This window comes from Pseudophryne corroboree, chromosome 9 (genome assembly GCF_028390025.1).
Source record: "Pseudophryne corroboree isolate aPseCor3 chromosome 9, aPseCor3.hap2, whole genome shotgun sequence".
In the NCBI taxonomy this organism is placed as follows: Eukaryota; Metazoa; Chordata; class Amphibia; order Anura; family Myobatrachidae; genus Pseudophryne; species Pseudophryne corroboree.
Genome location: NC_086452.1, coordinates 151,529,730 through 151,545,548, shown reverse-complemented (window position 1 = coordinate 151,545,548; position 15,819 = coordinate 151,529,730). Strand labels below are relative to the sequence as shown.

General features: G+C 48.1%; 1 protein-coding gene across 2 annotated transcripts in view; it reads left to right on the top strand.

Annotated features, from left to right (window-relative positions):
* ABCD3 (ATP binding cassette subfamily D member 3) overlaps positions 1–15,819 on the top strand; it is a 178,325-nt gene that overhangs the window by 161,401 nt on the left and 1,105 nt on the right. For both annotated transcript variants that reach the window (XM_063939855.1, XM_063939854.1), the window contains exon 22: positions 14,778–14,834. In XM_063939855.1, coding sequence (XP_063795925.1) covers positions 14,778–14,834 — 57 coding nt within the window. The remainder of the gene's footprint in view (positions 1–14,777; positions 14,835–15,819) is intronic.

Sequence of the window (15,819 nt, the reverse complement as noted above, 5' to 3'; positions counted from 1 at the left end):
GTGTGCCCTTTTTTACACATTACGGCAGACAGTGTGCCCTTTTTTACAAATTACGGCAGACATTGTGCCCTTTTTTACACATTACGGCAGACAGCGTACCCTTTTTTACACTTTAAGGCAGACAGGAAAGAAAGAGAATGAATTATACTTACTCTCTCCGCTGGCTCAGGCTCCTCGGTGCAGCTTCTGCAGAGATCCGGGGCAGAGGAGGAGGGAGCCGCAGCAGCGCTGTGTAATTGGTGGAGGCGCTGCTGCTGTCCCTGTCCTTCACCATAGGCTGCCCTCCGCTGCTGTGAATGCTGGGATGCGCTTCCCAGCATTCACAGCAGCGCTGTGTAATTGGTGGAGGCGCTGCTGCTGCTGTCCTTCACCATAGGCTGCCCTCCGCTGCTGTGAATGCTGGGATGCGCTTCCCAGCATTCACAGCGACGGAGGGCAGCCTATGGTGAAGCAGAGGGACAGCAGCAGCACCTCTACCAATTACACAGCGCTGCTGCGGCTCCCTCCTCCTCCCCCGTGCCGCTGCCTTCTTCTCAGTCACTGGCCACCACTCCTGCTCACTGCCCGACCCCCCCCGTCCCCCCCCCCCCCCCCTGCCGCCCAGCGATTAACCGAGGAAATCCCGGTCAGCTGACCCTGTGACGTGACAGGGATTTCCTCAGCGGCGCCAGGTCTGGCAGCAGTGTAACGCAATGACAAGCGACTCAGCCTATCGGGCCGCTTGTCATTGCACTCTGATGGGGCACAGCGGGTGAGGCAGGACCAGTCCGCGGGCCGCATGTTGCCCACCCCTAATCTAGAGGGAGCTATGTTATCTGTTAGTCCTGTCCTATAGTTTGATGTTGCAAAGAGTACCTAGCAGACACAGAGGGGAATTCAATTAGTCACGGTAATTTACTGTGTGTGTGTGTGTATGTATGTGTATATATGTGTGTATGTGTGTGTATATATATATATATATATATATATATATATATATATATATATATATATATATATATAAAAATAAAAATATCTCCACACATACGCAAAATGGTAAATTGGGATTATCTAGAAAATGAACACGCACATAATAATCTCACAGCACTGCCGTCAAGCAGCAATAAAAAAAAAAAAAAGACCAAATTAAACTTCACTCTGTTTGCTGTTACTTCTAATTTGATTGCACATCTTACATTAGGGTCATCACAACGTATGACACTGGGATATTGGTGTGCGGTGCTGCTCACTGTGATATCACCGTTGAGGACATAAAACTAGGTGACCAAATTGAGTAACTGTAGGTTGAGACACAGTGGTCATCCTAGTGACATATTTGGTGACCTCCTAATAAGGGCCCTCATGGATGATTGCATACCGGGCATCATTGGTACCATCACAGGGCTGAGGAACACATGATCCCCAATGAGGTATTAAATCTAGGCACTAGTTTGGTCAAATAAATATTTTCAAGGACAGATCTCAGAAGTTACCAGCCAAGAGCCTTGTGTGTGTACATACAGTGCATCCGGAAAGTATTTACAGTGCTTCACTTTTTCCACATTTTGTTATGTTACAGCCTTATTCCAAAATGGAATAAATTATTTTTTTCCCTAAAAATTCTACACACAATACCCTATAATGACAACGTGAAAAGTTTTTTTTTTTGTTTGTTTGTTTTTTGAGATTTTGCAAATTTATTAAATAAAAAACGTAAGAAATCACATGTACATAAGTATTCACAGCCTTTGCTTAATACTTTGTTGATGCACCTTTGGCAGCAATTACAGCCTGAAGTCTTTTTGAATATGATGCCACAAGCTTGGCACACTTATCTCTGGGCAGTTTCGCCCATTCCTCTTTGCAGCACCTCTCAGGCTCTATCAGGTTGAATGGGAAGCGTCGGTGCACAGCCATTTCTCTGACGTCCTAGTGGATGCTGGGGACTCCGTAAGGACCATGGGGATATAGCGGCTCCGCAGGAGACAGGGCACAATAATAAAAGCTTTAGGATCAGGTGGTGTGCACTGGCTCCTCCCCCTATGACCCTCCTCCAAGCCTCAGTTAGATTTTTGTGCCCGGCCGAGAAGGGTGCAATCTAGGTGGCTCTCCTGAGCTGCTTAGAATAAAAGTTTAAGTTAGGTTTTTTTCTTTCAGTGAGACCTGCTGGCAACAGGCTCACTGCTACGAGGGACTTAGGGGAGAGAAGTAAACTCACCTGCGTGCAGGATGGATTTGCTTCTTAGGCTACTGGACACCATTAGCTCCAGAGGGAGTCGGAACACAGGTCTCACCCTGGGGTTCGTCCCGGAGCCGTGCCGCCGACCCCCCTTGCAGATGCCGAAGTTGAAGAGGTCCAGAGGTCCAGAAACAGGCGGCAGAAGATTTTCAGTCTTCATAAGGTAGCGCACAGCACTGCAGCTGTGCGCCATTGTTGTCAGCACACTTCACCAACAGTCACCAACTGTCACTGAGGGTGCAGGGCGCTGGGGGGGGCGCCCTGGGCAGCAATGTATAATACCTTTTTATGGCTAAAATACATCACATATAGCCCTTGAGGCTATATGGATGTATTTAACCCCTGCCAGATCTCACAAACTCCGGGAGAAGAGCCCGCCGAAAAGGGGGCGGGGCCTATTCTCCTCAGCACACGGCGCCATTTTCCTGCTCAGCTCTGCTGTGAGGAAGGCTCCCAGGCTCTCCCCTGCACTGCACTACAGAAACAGGGTTAAAACAGAGAGGGGGGGCACTTATTTGGCGATATGATTACATATATAAAAATGCTATAAGGGAAAACACTTGTATAAGGGGTTGTCCCTGTATAATTATAGCGTTTTTGGTGTGTGCTGGCAAACTCTCCCTCTGTCTCCCCAAAGGGCTAGTGGGGTCCTGTCCTCTATCAGAGCATTCCCTGTGTGTGTGCTGTGTGTCGGTACGTGTGTGTCGACATGTAGGAGGACGATGTTGGTGAGGAGGCGGAGCAAATTGCCTGTATTGGTGATGTCACTCTCTAGGGAGTCGACACTGGAATGGATGGCTTATTTAGGAATTACGTGATAATGTCAACACGCTGCAAGGTCGGTTGACGACATGAGACGGCCGGCAAACAAATTAGTACCTGTCCAGGCGTCTCAGACACCGTCAGGGGCTTGTAAAAACGCCCATTTACCTCAGTCGGTTGACACAGACACAGACACGGACACTGACTCCAGTGTCGACGGTGAATAAACAAACGTATTTTCCTTTAGGGCCACACGTTTCATGTTAAGGGCAATGAAGGAGGTGTTACATATTTCTGATACTACAAGTACCACAAATAAGGGTATTATGTAGGGTGTGAATAAACTACTTGTAGTTTTTCCTGAATCAGATAAATTAAATGAAGTGTGTGATGATACGTGGGTTTCCTCCGATAGAAAATTATTGGCGGTATACCCTTTCCCGCCAGAAGTTAGGGCGAGTTGGGAAACACACCTTAGGGTGGATAAGGCGCTCACACGCTTATAAAAACAAGGGGCGTTACCGTCTCCAGATACGGCAGCCCTCAAGGAGCCAGCTGATAGGAAGCTGAAAAATATCCTAAAAGTATATACACACATACTGGTGTTATACTACGACCAGCAATCGCCTCAGCCTGGATGTGCAGCGCTGAGGGGGCTTGGTCGGATTTCCTGACTGAAAATATTGATACCCTTGACAGGGACAAGATTTTATTGACTATAGATGCATTTCTATATATGCGAGATGCGCAGAGGGATATTTGCATTCTGGCATCAAGAGTAAATGTGATGTCCATATCTGCCAGACGAAGACACGACAGTGGTCAGGTGATGCAGATTCCAGACGGCACATGGAAGTATTGCCGTATAAAGGGGCGGTCCATCGGACCTGGTGGCCATGGCAACAGCTGAAAAATCCACCTTTTGTTACCCCAAGTCACATCTCAGCAGAAAAGGACACAGTCTTTTCAGTCTCAGTCCTTTCGTCCCCATAAGGGCAGGCGGGCAAAAGGGACAGTCATATCTGCCCAGGGGTAGAGGAAAGGGAAGAAGACTGCAGCAGGCAGCCCATTCCCAGGAACAGAAGCCCTCCACAGCTTCTGCCAAGTCCGCAGCATGACGCTGGGGCAGTACAAGCGGACTCAGGTGCGGTAGGGGGTCATCTCAAGAGTTTCAGCACGCAGGGGCTCACTCACAAGTGGACTCCTGGATCCTACACGTAGTATCCCAGGTGTACATTGGAAATTCGAGACGTCTCCCCCTCACAAGTTCCTGAAGTCTGCTTTACCAACGTCTCCCTCCGACAGGGAGGCAGTATTGGGAACAATTCACAGGCTGTATTCCCAGCAGGTGATAATCAAAGTACCCCTTCTACAACAAGGGAAGGGGTATTATTCCACACTATATTGTGGTACTGAAGCCAGACGGCTCGGTGAGATCTGAAATATTTGAACACTTACATACAAGCGTTCAAATCAAGATGGAGTCACTCAGAGTAGTGATAGCGAACCAGGAAGAAGGGGACGATATGGTGTCACTGGATATCAGGGACGCTTACCTACATGTCCAAATTTGCCTTCTCACCAAGGGTACCTCAGGTTCGTGGTACAGAACTGTCACTATCAGTTCAGACGCTGCCGTTTGGATTGTCCACGGCACCCCGGGTCTTTACCAAGGTAATGGCCGAAATGATGATTCTTCTTAAAAGAAATATGGACGCTTTCCTGATAAAGGCAAGGTCCAGAGAACAGTTGGAGGTCGGAGTAGCACTATCTTAAGTAGTTCTACGACAGCACGAGTGGATTCTAAATATTCCAAAATCGCTGTTTTTTCCGACGACACGTCTACTGTTCCTAGGGATGATTCTGGACACAGTCCAGAAAAGGATGTTTTCTCCCGGAGAAGAAAGCCAGGGAGTTATCCGAGCTAGTCAGGAACCTCCTAAAACCAGGAAAAGTATCAGTGCATCATTGCACAAGGATCCTGTGAAAAATGGTGGTTTCTTACAAAGCGATCCCATTCGGTAGATTTCACGCAAGAACCTTTCCGTGGGATCTGCTGGAAAAATGGTCCGGATCGCATCTTCAGATGCATCAGCGGATAACCCTGTCTCCAAGGACAAGGGTGTTTCTTCTGCGGTGGCTGCAGAGTGCTCATCTATGAAAGGGCCGCAGATTCGGCATTCAGGACTGGGTCCTGGTGACCACGGATGCCAGCCTGAGTGGCTGGGGAGCAGTCACACAAGGAAAAAATTTCCAGAGAGTGTGATCAAGTCTGGAGACTTCTCTTCACATAAATATACTGGAGCTAAGGGCAATTTACAATGCTCTAAGCTTAGCAAGACCTCTGCTTCAAGGTCAGCCGGTATTGATCCAGTGGGACAACATCACGGCAGTCGCCCACGTAAACAGGGCGGCACAAGAAGCAGGAGGGAAATGGCAGAAACTACAAGGATTCTTCGCTGGGCGAAAAATCATGTGATAACACTCTCAGCAGTGTTCATTCCGGGAGTGGAAAACTGGGAAGCAGACTTCCTCAGCAGGCATGACCTCTACCCGGGAGAGTGGGGACTTCATCGGGAAGTCTTCCACATGATTGTAAACCGTTGGGAAAAACCAAAGGTGGACATGATGGCGTCCCGCCTGAACAAAAAACTAGACAGATATTGCGCCAGGTCAAGGGACCCTCAGGCAATAGCGGTGGACGCTCTGGTAACACTGTGGGTGTACCAGTCAGAGTATGTGTTCCCTCCTATGCCTCTCATACCAAAAGTACTGAGAATCATAAGAGGGAGATGAGTAAGAACGATACTCGTGGTTCCGGATTGGCCAAGAAGGACTTGGTACCCGAAACTTCAAGAGATGTTCACGGAAGACCCGTGGCCTCTACCTTTAAGAAAGGACCTGCTCCAGCAGGGGCCTTGTCTGTTCCAAGACTTACCGCGGCCGCGTTTGACGGCATGGCGGTTGAACGCCGGATCCTGAAAGGGCATTCCAGATGAAGTCATCCCTACCCTGGTCAAAGACAGGAAGGATGTAACCGCAAAACATTTTCACCGCATTTGGTGAAGATATGTTGCGTGGTGTGAGGCCAAGAAGGCCCCTACAGAGGAATTCCAACTGGGTCGTTTCCTACATTTCCTGAAAACAGGACTGTCTATGGGCCTAAAATTAGGGTCCATTAAGGTTCAAATTTCGGCCCTGTCGAATTTCTTCCAGAAAGAACTGGCTTTAGTGCCTGACGTTCAGATGTTTGTAAAAGGGGTACTGCATATACAGCCTCATTTTGTGCCCCAGTGGCACCTTGGGATCTCAATGTTGTTTTGAGTTTCCTAAAGTCACATTGGTTTGAACCACTCACCACTGTGGACTTAAAATATCTCACATGGAAGGTGACGATGCTATTAGCCCTGGCTTCAGCCAGGCGTGTGTCAGAATTAGCGGCTTTATCATATATAAAGCCCTTACTTAATTTTTCATTCTGACAGGGCAGAATTGAGGACTCGTCCTCAATTTCTCCTTAAGGTGTTTTCTGTTTTTCACATGAACCAACCTATTGTGGTACCTGCGGGTACTAGGGACTTGGAGGACTCCAAGTTACTTGACGTTGTCAGGGCCCTGAAAAATATGTTTCCAGGACGGCTGGAGTCAGAAAATCTGACTCGCTGTTTAGCCTGTATGCACCCAACAAGATGGGTGCTCCTGCTTCTAAGCAGACGATTGCTCGCTGGATTTGTAATACAATTCAGTTTACACATTCTGTGGCAGGCCTGCCACAGCCAAAATCTGTAAAAGCCCATTCCAAAAGGAAGGGGGCTCATCTTGGGCGACTGCCCGAGGGGTCTCGGCTTTACAACTTTGCCGAGCAGTTACTTGGTCAGGGGCAAACACGTTTGCTAAATTCTACAAATTTGATACCCTGGCTGAGGAGGACCTGGAGTTCTCTCATTCGGTGCTGCAGGGTCATCCGCACTCTCCCGCCCGTTTGGGAGCTTTGGTATAATCCCCATGGTCCTTACGGAGTCCCCAGCATCCACTAGGACGTCAGAGAAAATAAGATTTTACTTACCGGTAAATCTATTTCTCGTCGTCCGTAGTGGATGCTGGGCGCCCATCCCAAGTGCGGATTGTCTGCTATACTTGTACATAGTTATTGTTACAAAAATCGGGTTATTCTTGTTGTGAGCCATCTTGTCAGAGGCTCCTTCGTTGTTATCATACTGTTAACTGGGTTCAGATCACAGGTTGTACGGTGTGGCTGGTATGAGTCTTACCCGGGATTCAATATCCTTCCTTATTATGCACGCTCGTCCGGGCACAGTATCCTAACTGAGGCTTGGAGGAGGGTCATAGGGGGAGGAGCCAGTGCACACCACCTGATCCTAAAGCTTTTATTATTGTGCCCTGTCTCCTGCGGAGCCGCTATATCCCCATGGTCCTTACGGAGTCCCCAGCATCCACTACGGACTACGAGAAATAGATTTACCGGTAAGTAAAATCTTATTTTTCAGATCTCTCCAGAGATGTTCAATCGGATTCAAGTCTGGGCTCTGGCTGGGCCACTCAGACATTCACAGAGTTGATCTGAAGCTACTCGCCCCAGTCTGAGGTCAATAGCGCTCTAAAGCAGGTTTTCATCCAGGATGTCTCTGTACATTGCTGCATTCATCTTTTCCTCTATCCTGAGTAGTCTCCCAGTTCCTGCAGCTGAAAAACATCCCCACAGCATAATGCTGCCACCACCATGCTTCACTGTAGGGATGGTATTGGCCTGGTGATGAGCGGTGCCTGGTTTCCTCCAAACATGACGCCTGGCATTCATGCCAAAGAGTTCAATCTTTGTCTCATCAGACCAGAGAATTTTGTTTCTCATGGTCTGAGAGTCATTCAGGTGCGTTTTGGCAAACTCCAGGCGGACTGCCATGTGCTTTTTACTAAGGAGTGGTTTCCGTCTGACCACTCTACCATACAGGCCTGATTGGTGGATTGTTGCAGAGATGGTTGTCCTTCTGGAAGGTTCTCCTCTCTCCACAGAGAACTGCTGTAGCTCTGAGAGAGTGACCATCTCGTTTTTGATCACCTCCCTGACTAGGGTCCTTCTTCCCCGATCGTTCAGTTTAGACGGCCGGCCAGCGCTAGGAAGAGTCCTGATGGTTCCGAACTTCTTCCATTTATGGATGAAGGAGGCCACTGTGCTTATTGGGACCTTCAATGCATCAGGTATTTATTTGAACCCTTACCCAGATTTGTGCCTCAAGACAATACTGTCTTAGAGGTCTACAGACAATTCCTTTGACTTCATGCTTGGTTTGTGCTCAGACAAGCACTGTCCCCTTATATAGACAGGTGTGTGCCTTTCCAAATCATGTCTAATCAACTGAATTTACCACAGGTTGACTCCAATTAAGCTGTAGGAACATCTTAAAGATGATCAGTAGAAACAGGATGCAACTGAGCTCAATTTTGAGCTTCATGGCAAAGGCTGTGAACACTTGCGTACATGTGATTTCTTAGTTTTTTTATTTTTAATAAATTTGCAAAAATCTAAAATAAACACAAAGAAACACTATTTCTCTGACGTCCTAGTGGATGCTGGGAACTCCGTAAGGACCATGGGGAATAGCGGCTCCGAAGGAGACTGGGCACAAAAGTAAAAGCTTTTAGGTCACCTGGTGTGCACTGGCTCCTCCCCCTATGACCCTCCTCCAAGCCTCAGATTTTTGTGCCCGGCCGAGAAGGGTGCATGCTAGGTAGCTCTCCAGAGCTGCTTAGAGTAAAAGTTTTAAATAGGTTTTTTATTTTCAGTGAGACCTGCTGGCAACAGGCTCACTGCATCGTGGGACTAAGGGGAGAAGAAGCGAACTCACCTGACTGCAGAGTGGATTGGGCTTCTTGGCTACTGGACATTAGCTCCAGAGGGACGATCACAGGTTCAGCCTGGATGGGTCCCGGAGCCGCACCGCCGGCCCCCTTACAGAGCCAGAAGAGCGAAGAGGTCCGGAAAAATCGGCGGCAGAAGACGTTCCTGTCTTCAATAAGGTAGCGCACAGCACTGCAGCTGTGCGCCATTGCTCTCAGCACACTTCACACTCCGGTCACTGAGGGTGCAGGGCGCTGGGGGGGGAGCGCCCTGAGACGCAATAAAACATGTTTAAACCTTATATGGCTAAAGAAATACATCACCTATAGCTCCTGGGCTATATGGATGCATTTCACCCCTGCCAGTTTTCCTAAAAAAAGCGGGAGAAAAGGTCGCCGTGAAGGGGGCGGAGCCTATCTCCTCAGCACACAAGCGCCATTTTCCCTCACAGTTCCGCTGGAAGGAAGGCTCCCTGACTCTCCCCTGCAGTCCTGCTACAGAATCAGGGTAAAACAAGAGAGGGGGGGCACTAATTGGCAGAAAATACATATACAGCAGCTATAGAAGGGAGAAACACTTATATAAGGTTATCCCTGCATATATATAGCGCTCTGGTGTGTGCTGGCAAACTCTCCCTCTGTCTCCCCAAAGGGCTCGTGGGGTCCTGTCCTCTATCAGAGCATTCCCTGTGTGTGTGCTGTGTGTCGGTACGATTGTGTCGACATGTATGAGGAGGAAAATGATGTGGAGGCGGAGCAATTGCCTGTAATAGTGATGTCACCCCCTAGGGAGTCGACACCTGACTGGATGGTCGTATGGAAGGAATTACGTGACAGTGTCAGCACTTTGCAAAAAACTGTTGACGACATGAGACAGCCGGCAAATCAGTTAGTGCCTGTCCAGGCGTCTCAAACACCGTCAGGTGCTCTAAAGCGCCCGTTACCTCAGATGGTCGACACAGACCCAGACACGGATACTGAGTCCAGTGTCGACGGTGACGAGACAAACGTAATGTCCAGTAGGGCCACACGTTACATGATCACGGCAATGAAGGAGGCTTTGAACATTTCTGATACTACAAGTACCACAAAAAAGGGTATTATGTGGGGTGTGAAAAAACTACCCATAGTTTTTCCTGAATCAGATGAATTAAATGAGGTGTGTGACAAAGCGTGGGTTTCCCCCGATAAAAAACTGCTGCTTTCTAATAAATTATTGGCATTATACCCTTTCCCGCCAGAGGTTAGGGCGCGTTGGGAAACACCCCCTAGGGTAGATAAGGCGCTCACACGCTTATCAAAACAAGTGGCGTTACCGTCTCCTGATACGGCCGCCCTCAAGGAACCAGCTGATAGAAAGCTGGAAAATATCCTAAAAGGTATATACACACATACTGGTGTTATACTACGACCAGCAATCGCCTCAGCCTGGATGTGCAGTGCTGGAGTGGCTTGGTCGGATTCCCTGACTGAAAATATTGATACCCTGGATAGGGACAGTATATTATTGACTATAGAGCATTTAAAGGATGCATTACTATATATGCGAGATGCACAGAGGGATATTTGCACCCTGGCATCAAGAGTAAGTGCGTTGTCCATTTCTGCCAGAAGAAGTTTATGGACACGACAGTGGTCAGGTGATGCGGATTCAAAACGGCATATGGAAGTTTTGCCGTATAAAGGGGAGGAGTTATTTGGGGTCGGTCTATCAGACCTGGTGGCCACGGCGACGGCTGGGAAATCCACCTTTTTACCCCAGGTCACCTCTCAGCAGAAAAAGACACCGTCTTTTCAAACTCAGTCCTTTCGTCCCCATAAGGGCAAGCGGGCAAAAGGCCACTCATTTCTGCCCCGGGGCAGAGGAAGGGGAAAAAGACTGCAGCAAGCAGCCTCTTCCCAGGATCAGAAGCCCTCCCCCGCTTCTGCCAAGTCTTCAGCATGACGCTGGGGCTTTACAAGCGGACTCAGGCACGGTGGGGGCCCGTCTCAAAAATTTCAACGCGCAGTGGGCTCACTCGCAAATGGACCCCTGGATCCTGCAGGTAGTATCACAGGGGTACAAACTGGAATTCGAGACGTCTCCCCCTCGCCGGTTCCTGAAGTCTGCTCTACCAACGTCTCCCTCCGACAGGGAGGCAGTATTGGAAGCTATTCACAAGCTGTATTCCCAGCAGGTGATAATCAAGGTACCCCTCCTACAACAGGGAAAGGGGTATTATTCCACGCTGTTTGTGGTACCGAAGCCGGACGGCTCGGTGAGACCGATTTTAAATCTGAAATCATTGAACACTTACATAAAAAGGTTCAAATTCAAGATGGAATCACTCAGAGCAGTGATAGCGAACCTGGAAGAAGGGGACTATATGGTGTCTCTGGACATCAAAGATGCTTATCTCCATGTCCCAATCTACCCTTCTCACCAAGGGTACCTCAGGTTTGTGGTACAGAACTGTCATTATCAGTTTCAGACGCTGCCGTTTGGGTTGTCCACGGCACCACGGGTCTTTACCAAGGTAATGGCCGAAATGATAATTCTTCTTCGAAGAAAAGGCGTCTTAATTATCCCTTACTTGGACGATCTCCTGATAAGGGCAAGGTCCAGGGAACAGTTAGAGGTCGGAGTAGCACTATCTCAGGTGGTGCTACGTCAGCACGGGTGGATTCTAAATATTCCAAAATCGCAGCTGATTCCAACAACACGTCTGCTGTTCCTAGGGATGATTCTGGACACAGTCCAGAAAAAGGTGTTTCTCCCGGAGGAGAAGGCCAGGGAGTTATCCGAGCTAGTCAGGAACCTCCTGAAACCAGGACAAGTGTCAGTGCATCAATGCACAAGGGTCCTGGGAAAGATGGTGGCTTCTTACGAAGCGATTCCATTCGGAAGATTCCATGCAAGAACGTTTCAGTGGGATCTGCTGGACAAATGGTCCGGATCGCATCTTCAGATGCATCAGCGGATAACCCTATCTCCAAGGACAAGGGTGTCTCTCCTGTGGTGGTTGCAGAGTGCTCATCTTCTAGAGGGCCGCAGATTCGGCATTCAGGACTGGATTCTGGTGACCACGGATGCCAGCCTGAGAGGCTGGGGAGCAGTCACACAGGGAAGAAACTTCCAGGGCTTGTGGTCAAGCATGGAAACGTCTCTTCACATAAATATCCTGGAACTAAGGGCAATTTACAATGCCCTAAGTCAAGCAAGGCCTCTGCTTCAGGGTCAGTCGGTTTTGATCCAATCGGACAACATCACGGCAGTCGCCCACGTAAACAGACAGGGCGGCACAAGAAGCAGGAGGGCAATGGCAGAAGCTGCAAGAATTCTTCGCTGGGCGGAAAATCATGTGACAGCACTGTCAGCGGTGTTCATTCCGGGAGTGGACAACTGGGAAGCAGACTTCCTCAGCAGACACGACCTCCACCCGGGGGAGTGGGGACTTCACCCAGAAGTCTTCCACGTGATTGTAAACCGTTGGGAAAAACCAAAGGTGGACATGATGGCGTCTCGTCTCAACAAGAAACTAGACAGATATTGCGCCAGGTCAAGGGACCCTCAGGCAATAGCGGTGGACGCTCTGGTAACACCGTGGGTGTACCAGTCAGTGTATGTGTTCCCTCCTCTGCCTCTCATACCCAAAGTACTGAGAATCATAAGAAGGAGAGGAGTAAGAACTATACTCGTAGCTCCGGATTGGCCAAGAAGGACTTGGTACCCGGAACTTCAAGAGATGCTCACGGAGGACCCGTGGCCTCTACCTCTCAGAAAGGACCTGCTCCAGCAGGGACCTTGTCTGTTCCAAGACTTACCGCGGCTGCGTTTGACGGCATGGAGGTTGAACGCCGGATCCTGAAGGAAAAAGGCATTCCAGATGAAGTCATCCCTACCCTGGTCAAGGCCAGAAAGGATGTAACCGCAAAACATTATCACCGCATTTGGCGGAAATATGTTGCGTGGTGTGAGGCCAAGAAGGCCCCTACAGAGGAATTTCAACTGGGTCGTTTCCTGCATTTCCTGCAAACAGGACTATCTATGGGCCTAAAATTAGGGTCCATTAAGGTTCAAATTTCAGCCCTGTCAATCTTCTTCCAAAAAGAACTGGCTTCAGTGCCTGAAGTTCAGACGCTTGTCAAAGGGGTACTGCATATACAGCCTCCTTTTGTGCCTCCAGTGGCACCTTGGGATCTCAATGTAGTGTTGAGTCTCCTAAAATCACATTGGTTTGAACCACTCACCACTGTGGAATTGAAATATCTCACATGGAAAGTGGTCATGCTGTTAGCCCTGGCTTCAGCCAGGCGTGTCTCTGAATTGGCGGCTTTATCATATAAAAGCCCTTACCTAATTTTTCATTCAGACAGGGCAGAACTGAGGACTCGCCCTCAATTTCTCCCTAAGGTGGTTTCAGCGTTTCACATGAACCAGCCTATTGTGGTACCTGCGGCTACTAGGGACTTGGAGGACTCCAAGTTGCTGGACGTAGTCAGGGCCCTGAAAATATATGTTTCCAGGACGGCTGGAGTCAGAAAATCTGACTCGCTGTTTATCCTGTATGCACCCAACAAGCTGGGTGCTCCTGCTTCTAAGCAGACGATTGCTCGTTGGATTTGTAGTACAATTCAGCTTGCACATTCTGTGGCAGGCCTGCCACAGCCAAAATCTGTAAAAGCCCATTCCACAAGGAAAGTGGGCTCATCTTGGGCGGCTGCCCGAGGGGTCTCGGCTTTACAACTTTGCCGAGCAGCTACTTGGTCAGGGGCAAACACGTTTGCTAAATTTTACAAATTCGATACCCTGGCTGAGGAGGACCTGGAGTTCTCTCATTCGGTGCTGCAGAGTCATCCGCACTCTCCCGCCCGTTTGGGAGCTTTGGTATAATCCCCATGGTCCTTACGGAGTTCCCAGCATCCACTAGGACGTCAGAGAAAATAAGAATTTACTTCCCGAAAATTCTATTTCACATAGTCCGTAGTGGATGCTGGGCGCCCATCCCAAGTGCGGATTGTCTGCAATACTTGTATATAGTTATTGTTACAAAAATCGGGTTGTTTATTGTTGTGAGCCATCTTTTCAGAGGCTCCTACGTTTATCATACTGTTAACTGGGTTCAGATCACAAGTTGTACGGTGTGATTGATGTGGCTGGTATGAGTCTTACCCGGGATTCAAGATCCTTCCTTATTATGTACGCTCGTCCGGGCACAGTATCCTAACTGAGGCTTGGAGGAGGGTCATAGGGGGAGGAGCCAGTGCACACCAGGTGACCTAAAAGCTTTTACTTTTGTGCCCAGTCTCCTGCGGAGCCGCTATTCCCCATGGACCTTACGGAGTTCCCAGCATCCACTTCGGACTATGAGAAATAGAATTATCGGTAAGTAAATTCTTATTTTCACGTTGTCATTATGGGGTATTGTGTGTGGAATTTTGAGGGAAAAAATGAGCTTATTCCAATTTGGAATAACAAAATGTGGAAAAAGTGAAGCGATGTGAATACTTTCCGGATGCACTGTAATTGCATGCTGATGGCTAGAGTTGGACCCTACACCAAGCGTAACTTACTAAGAAATGAGCTTTTCCCGTATTGAAGGAGTCTGCTGTAATTGTTCACAGTTGAGAAATAATTAAGGCAGTGTACAGCAGTTTAGTCACTACAAGCCTGCGGTTGGTTCACAGCCAGTGCGACATTCAGTTGTTCTGTGACACATTAGTCTGCATGCAGTGTTCTTACAGATGTAATCCTTTTGGAGGTTTTAATTGTGTCAGGGATATTGCTTATCCCATGGGAAGATTTGCGTTACTAAGTTTTCTTCAAAAAACAAACACCATGGAAAAATGCTAGCCGGGTCTTCAGAGGCGTTCTGTTAAATTCTTTCTGGGACCGGCATATCTCTATTTTAATGTATTTATTATACAAAGCCTAAGTCCTTTTTGTTCTTTTTTTTGCTAGGTTGGAATATCCTTGTTCACCGTGTCGCACAGAAAGTCATTGTGGAAACACCATGAGGTATACTTATGCAGATACCATTTATGTGTATAAATGTATGAGTCACACGAGAATAAATGACTTCTGGAGAAATGTTTTGTGCAAGCAGTTTACTTATATTTGTCATTTTAGTGCAGGTAGTTGCCAACCATCAGAGCAGTGTGTTCTATCTCCTCTTTACAGTGGCTCGCCCACAATACCAGGAATGTCAGTCAGGTGGCTATCATTATTCTGCTTCTACGCCTCTAGGACATTTCCCTCAGTGCTGCATACAAATGCACAGAACCTTCTCTAATACACGTGCCAGTGTCTAATTTTCCATAGGCAGGCTGTAGGATTTTGTATTTGAGAACAGCAGAACAGGAGTACTAATGATATACTTAGTGAATTTCATAGATATTGGTGGACTCAAAGGATTAAACCTGCTTGAATAAGAACCCTTATGTGTGCCGAAAAGCTTCTATTTCATTGGGAGGTACAGATTTTAAAATTTTTTAACCTACCACAATAATGATCTTTGCCTGACAAAGTAAAGAAGCAAATAAAATCCGTGGGGCCGCCTGTGCCCCCCATGCGTATGTCCCCCTGTGCAAGATGCTCTCTTGAAAGGCGCATTCTTCTTCTCCTTCCCCTTCTCCTTCTCCTTCTTCTTCTCCTTCTCCTTCTCCTCGTACTAGGGGCCTAATTCAGGGTTGATCGCAAAATCTCACTAACGGGCAAAACCATGTGCACTGCAGGGGGGGCAGATAAAACGTGCAGAAAAAGTTAGGTTTGGGTGGATTATTTTGTTTCTGTGCAGGGTAAATACTGGCTGCTTTATTTTTACACTGCAATTTAGATTCAGCTTGAACACACCCCACCCAAATCTAACACTCTCTGCACATGTTACATCTGCCCCACCTGCAGTGCACATGGTTTTGCCATTAGAGAAAGATTTCGCTTTTGCGATCAACCCTGAATTGGGCCCTAGATTCAGTCAGCCAAGCAATGTCCTCATAAAGTACTG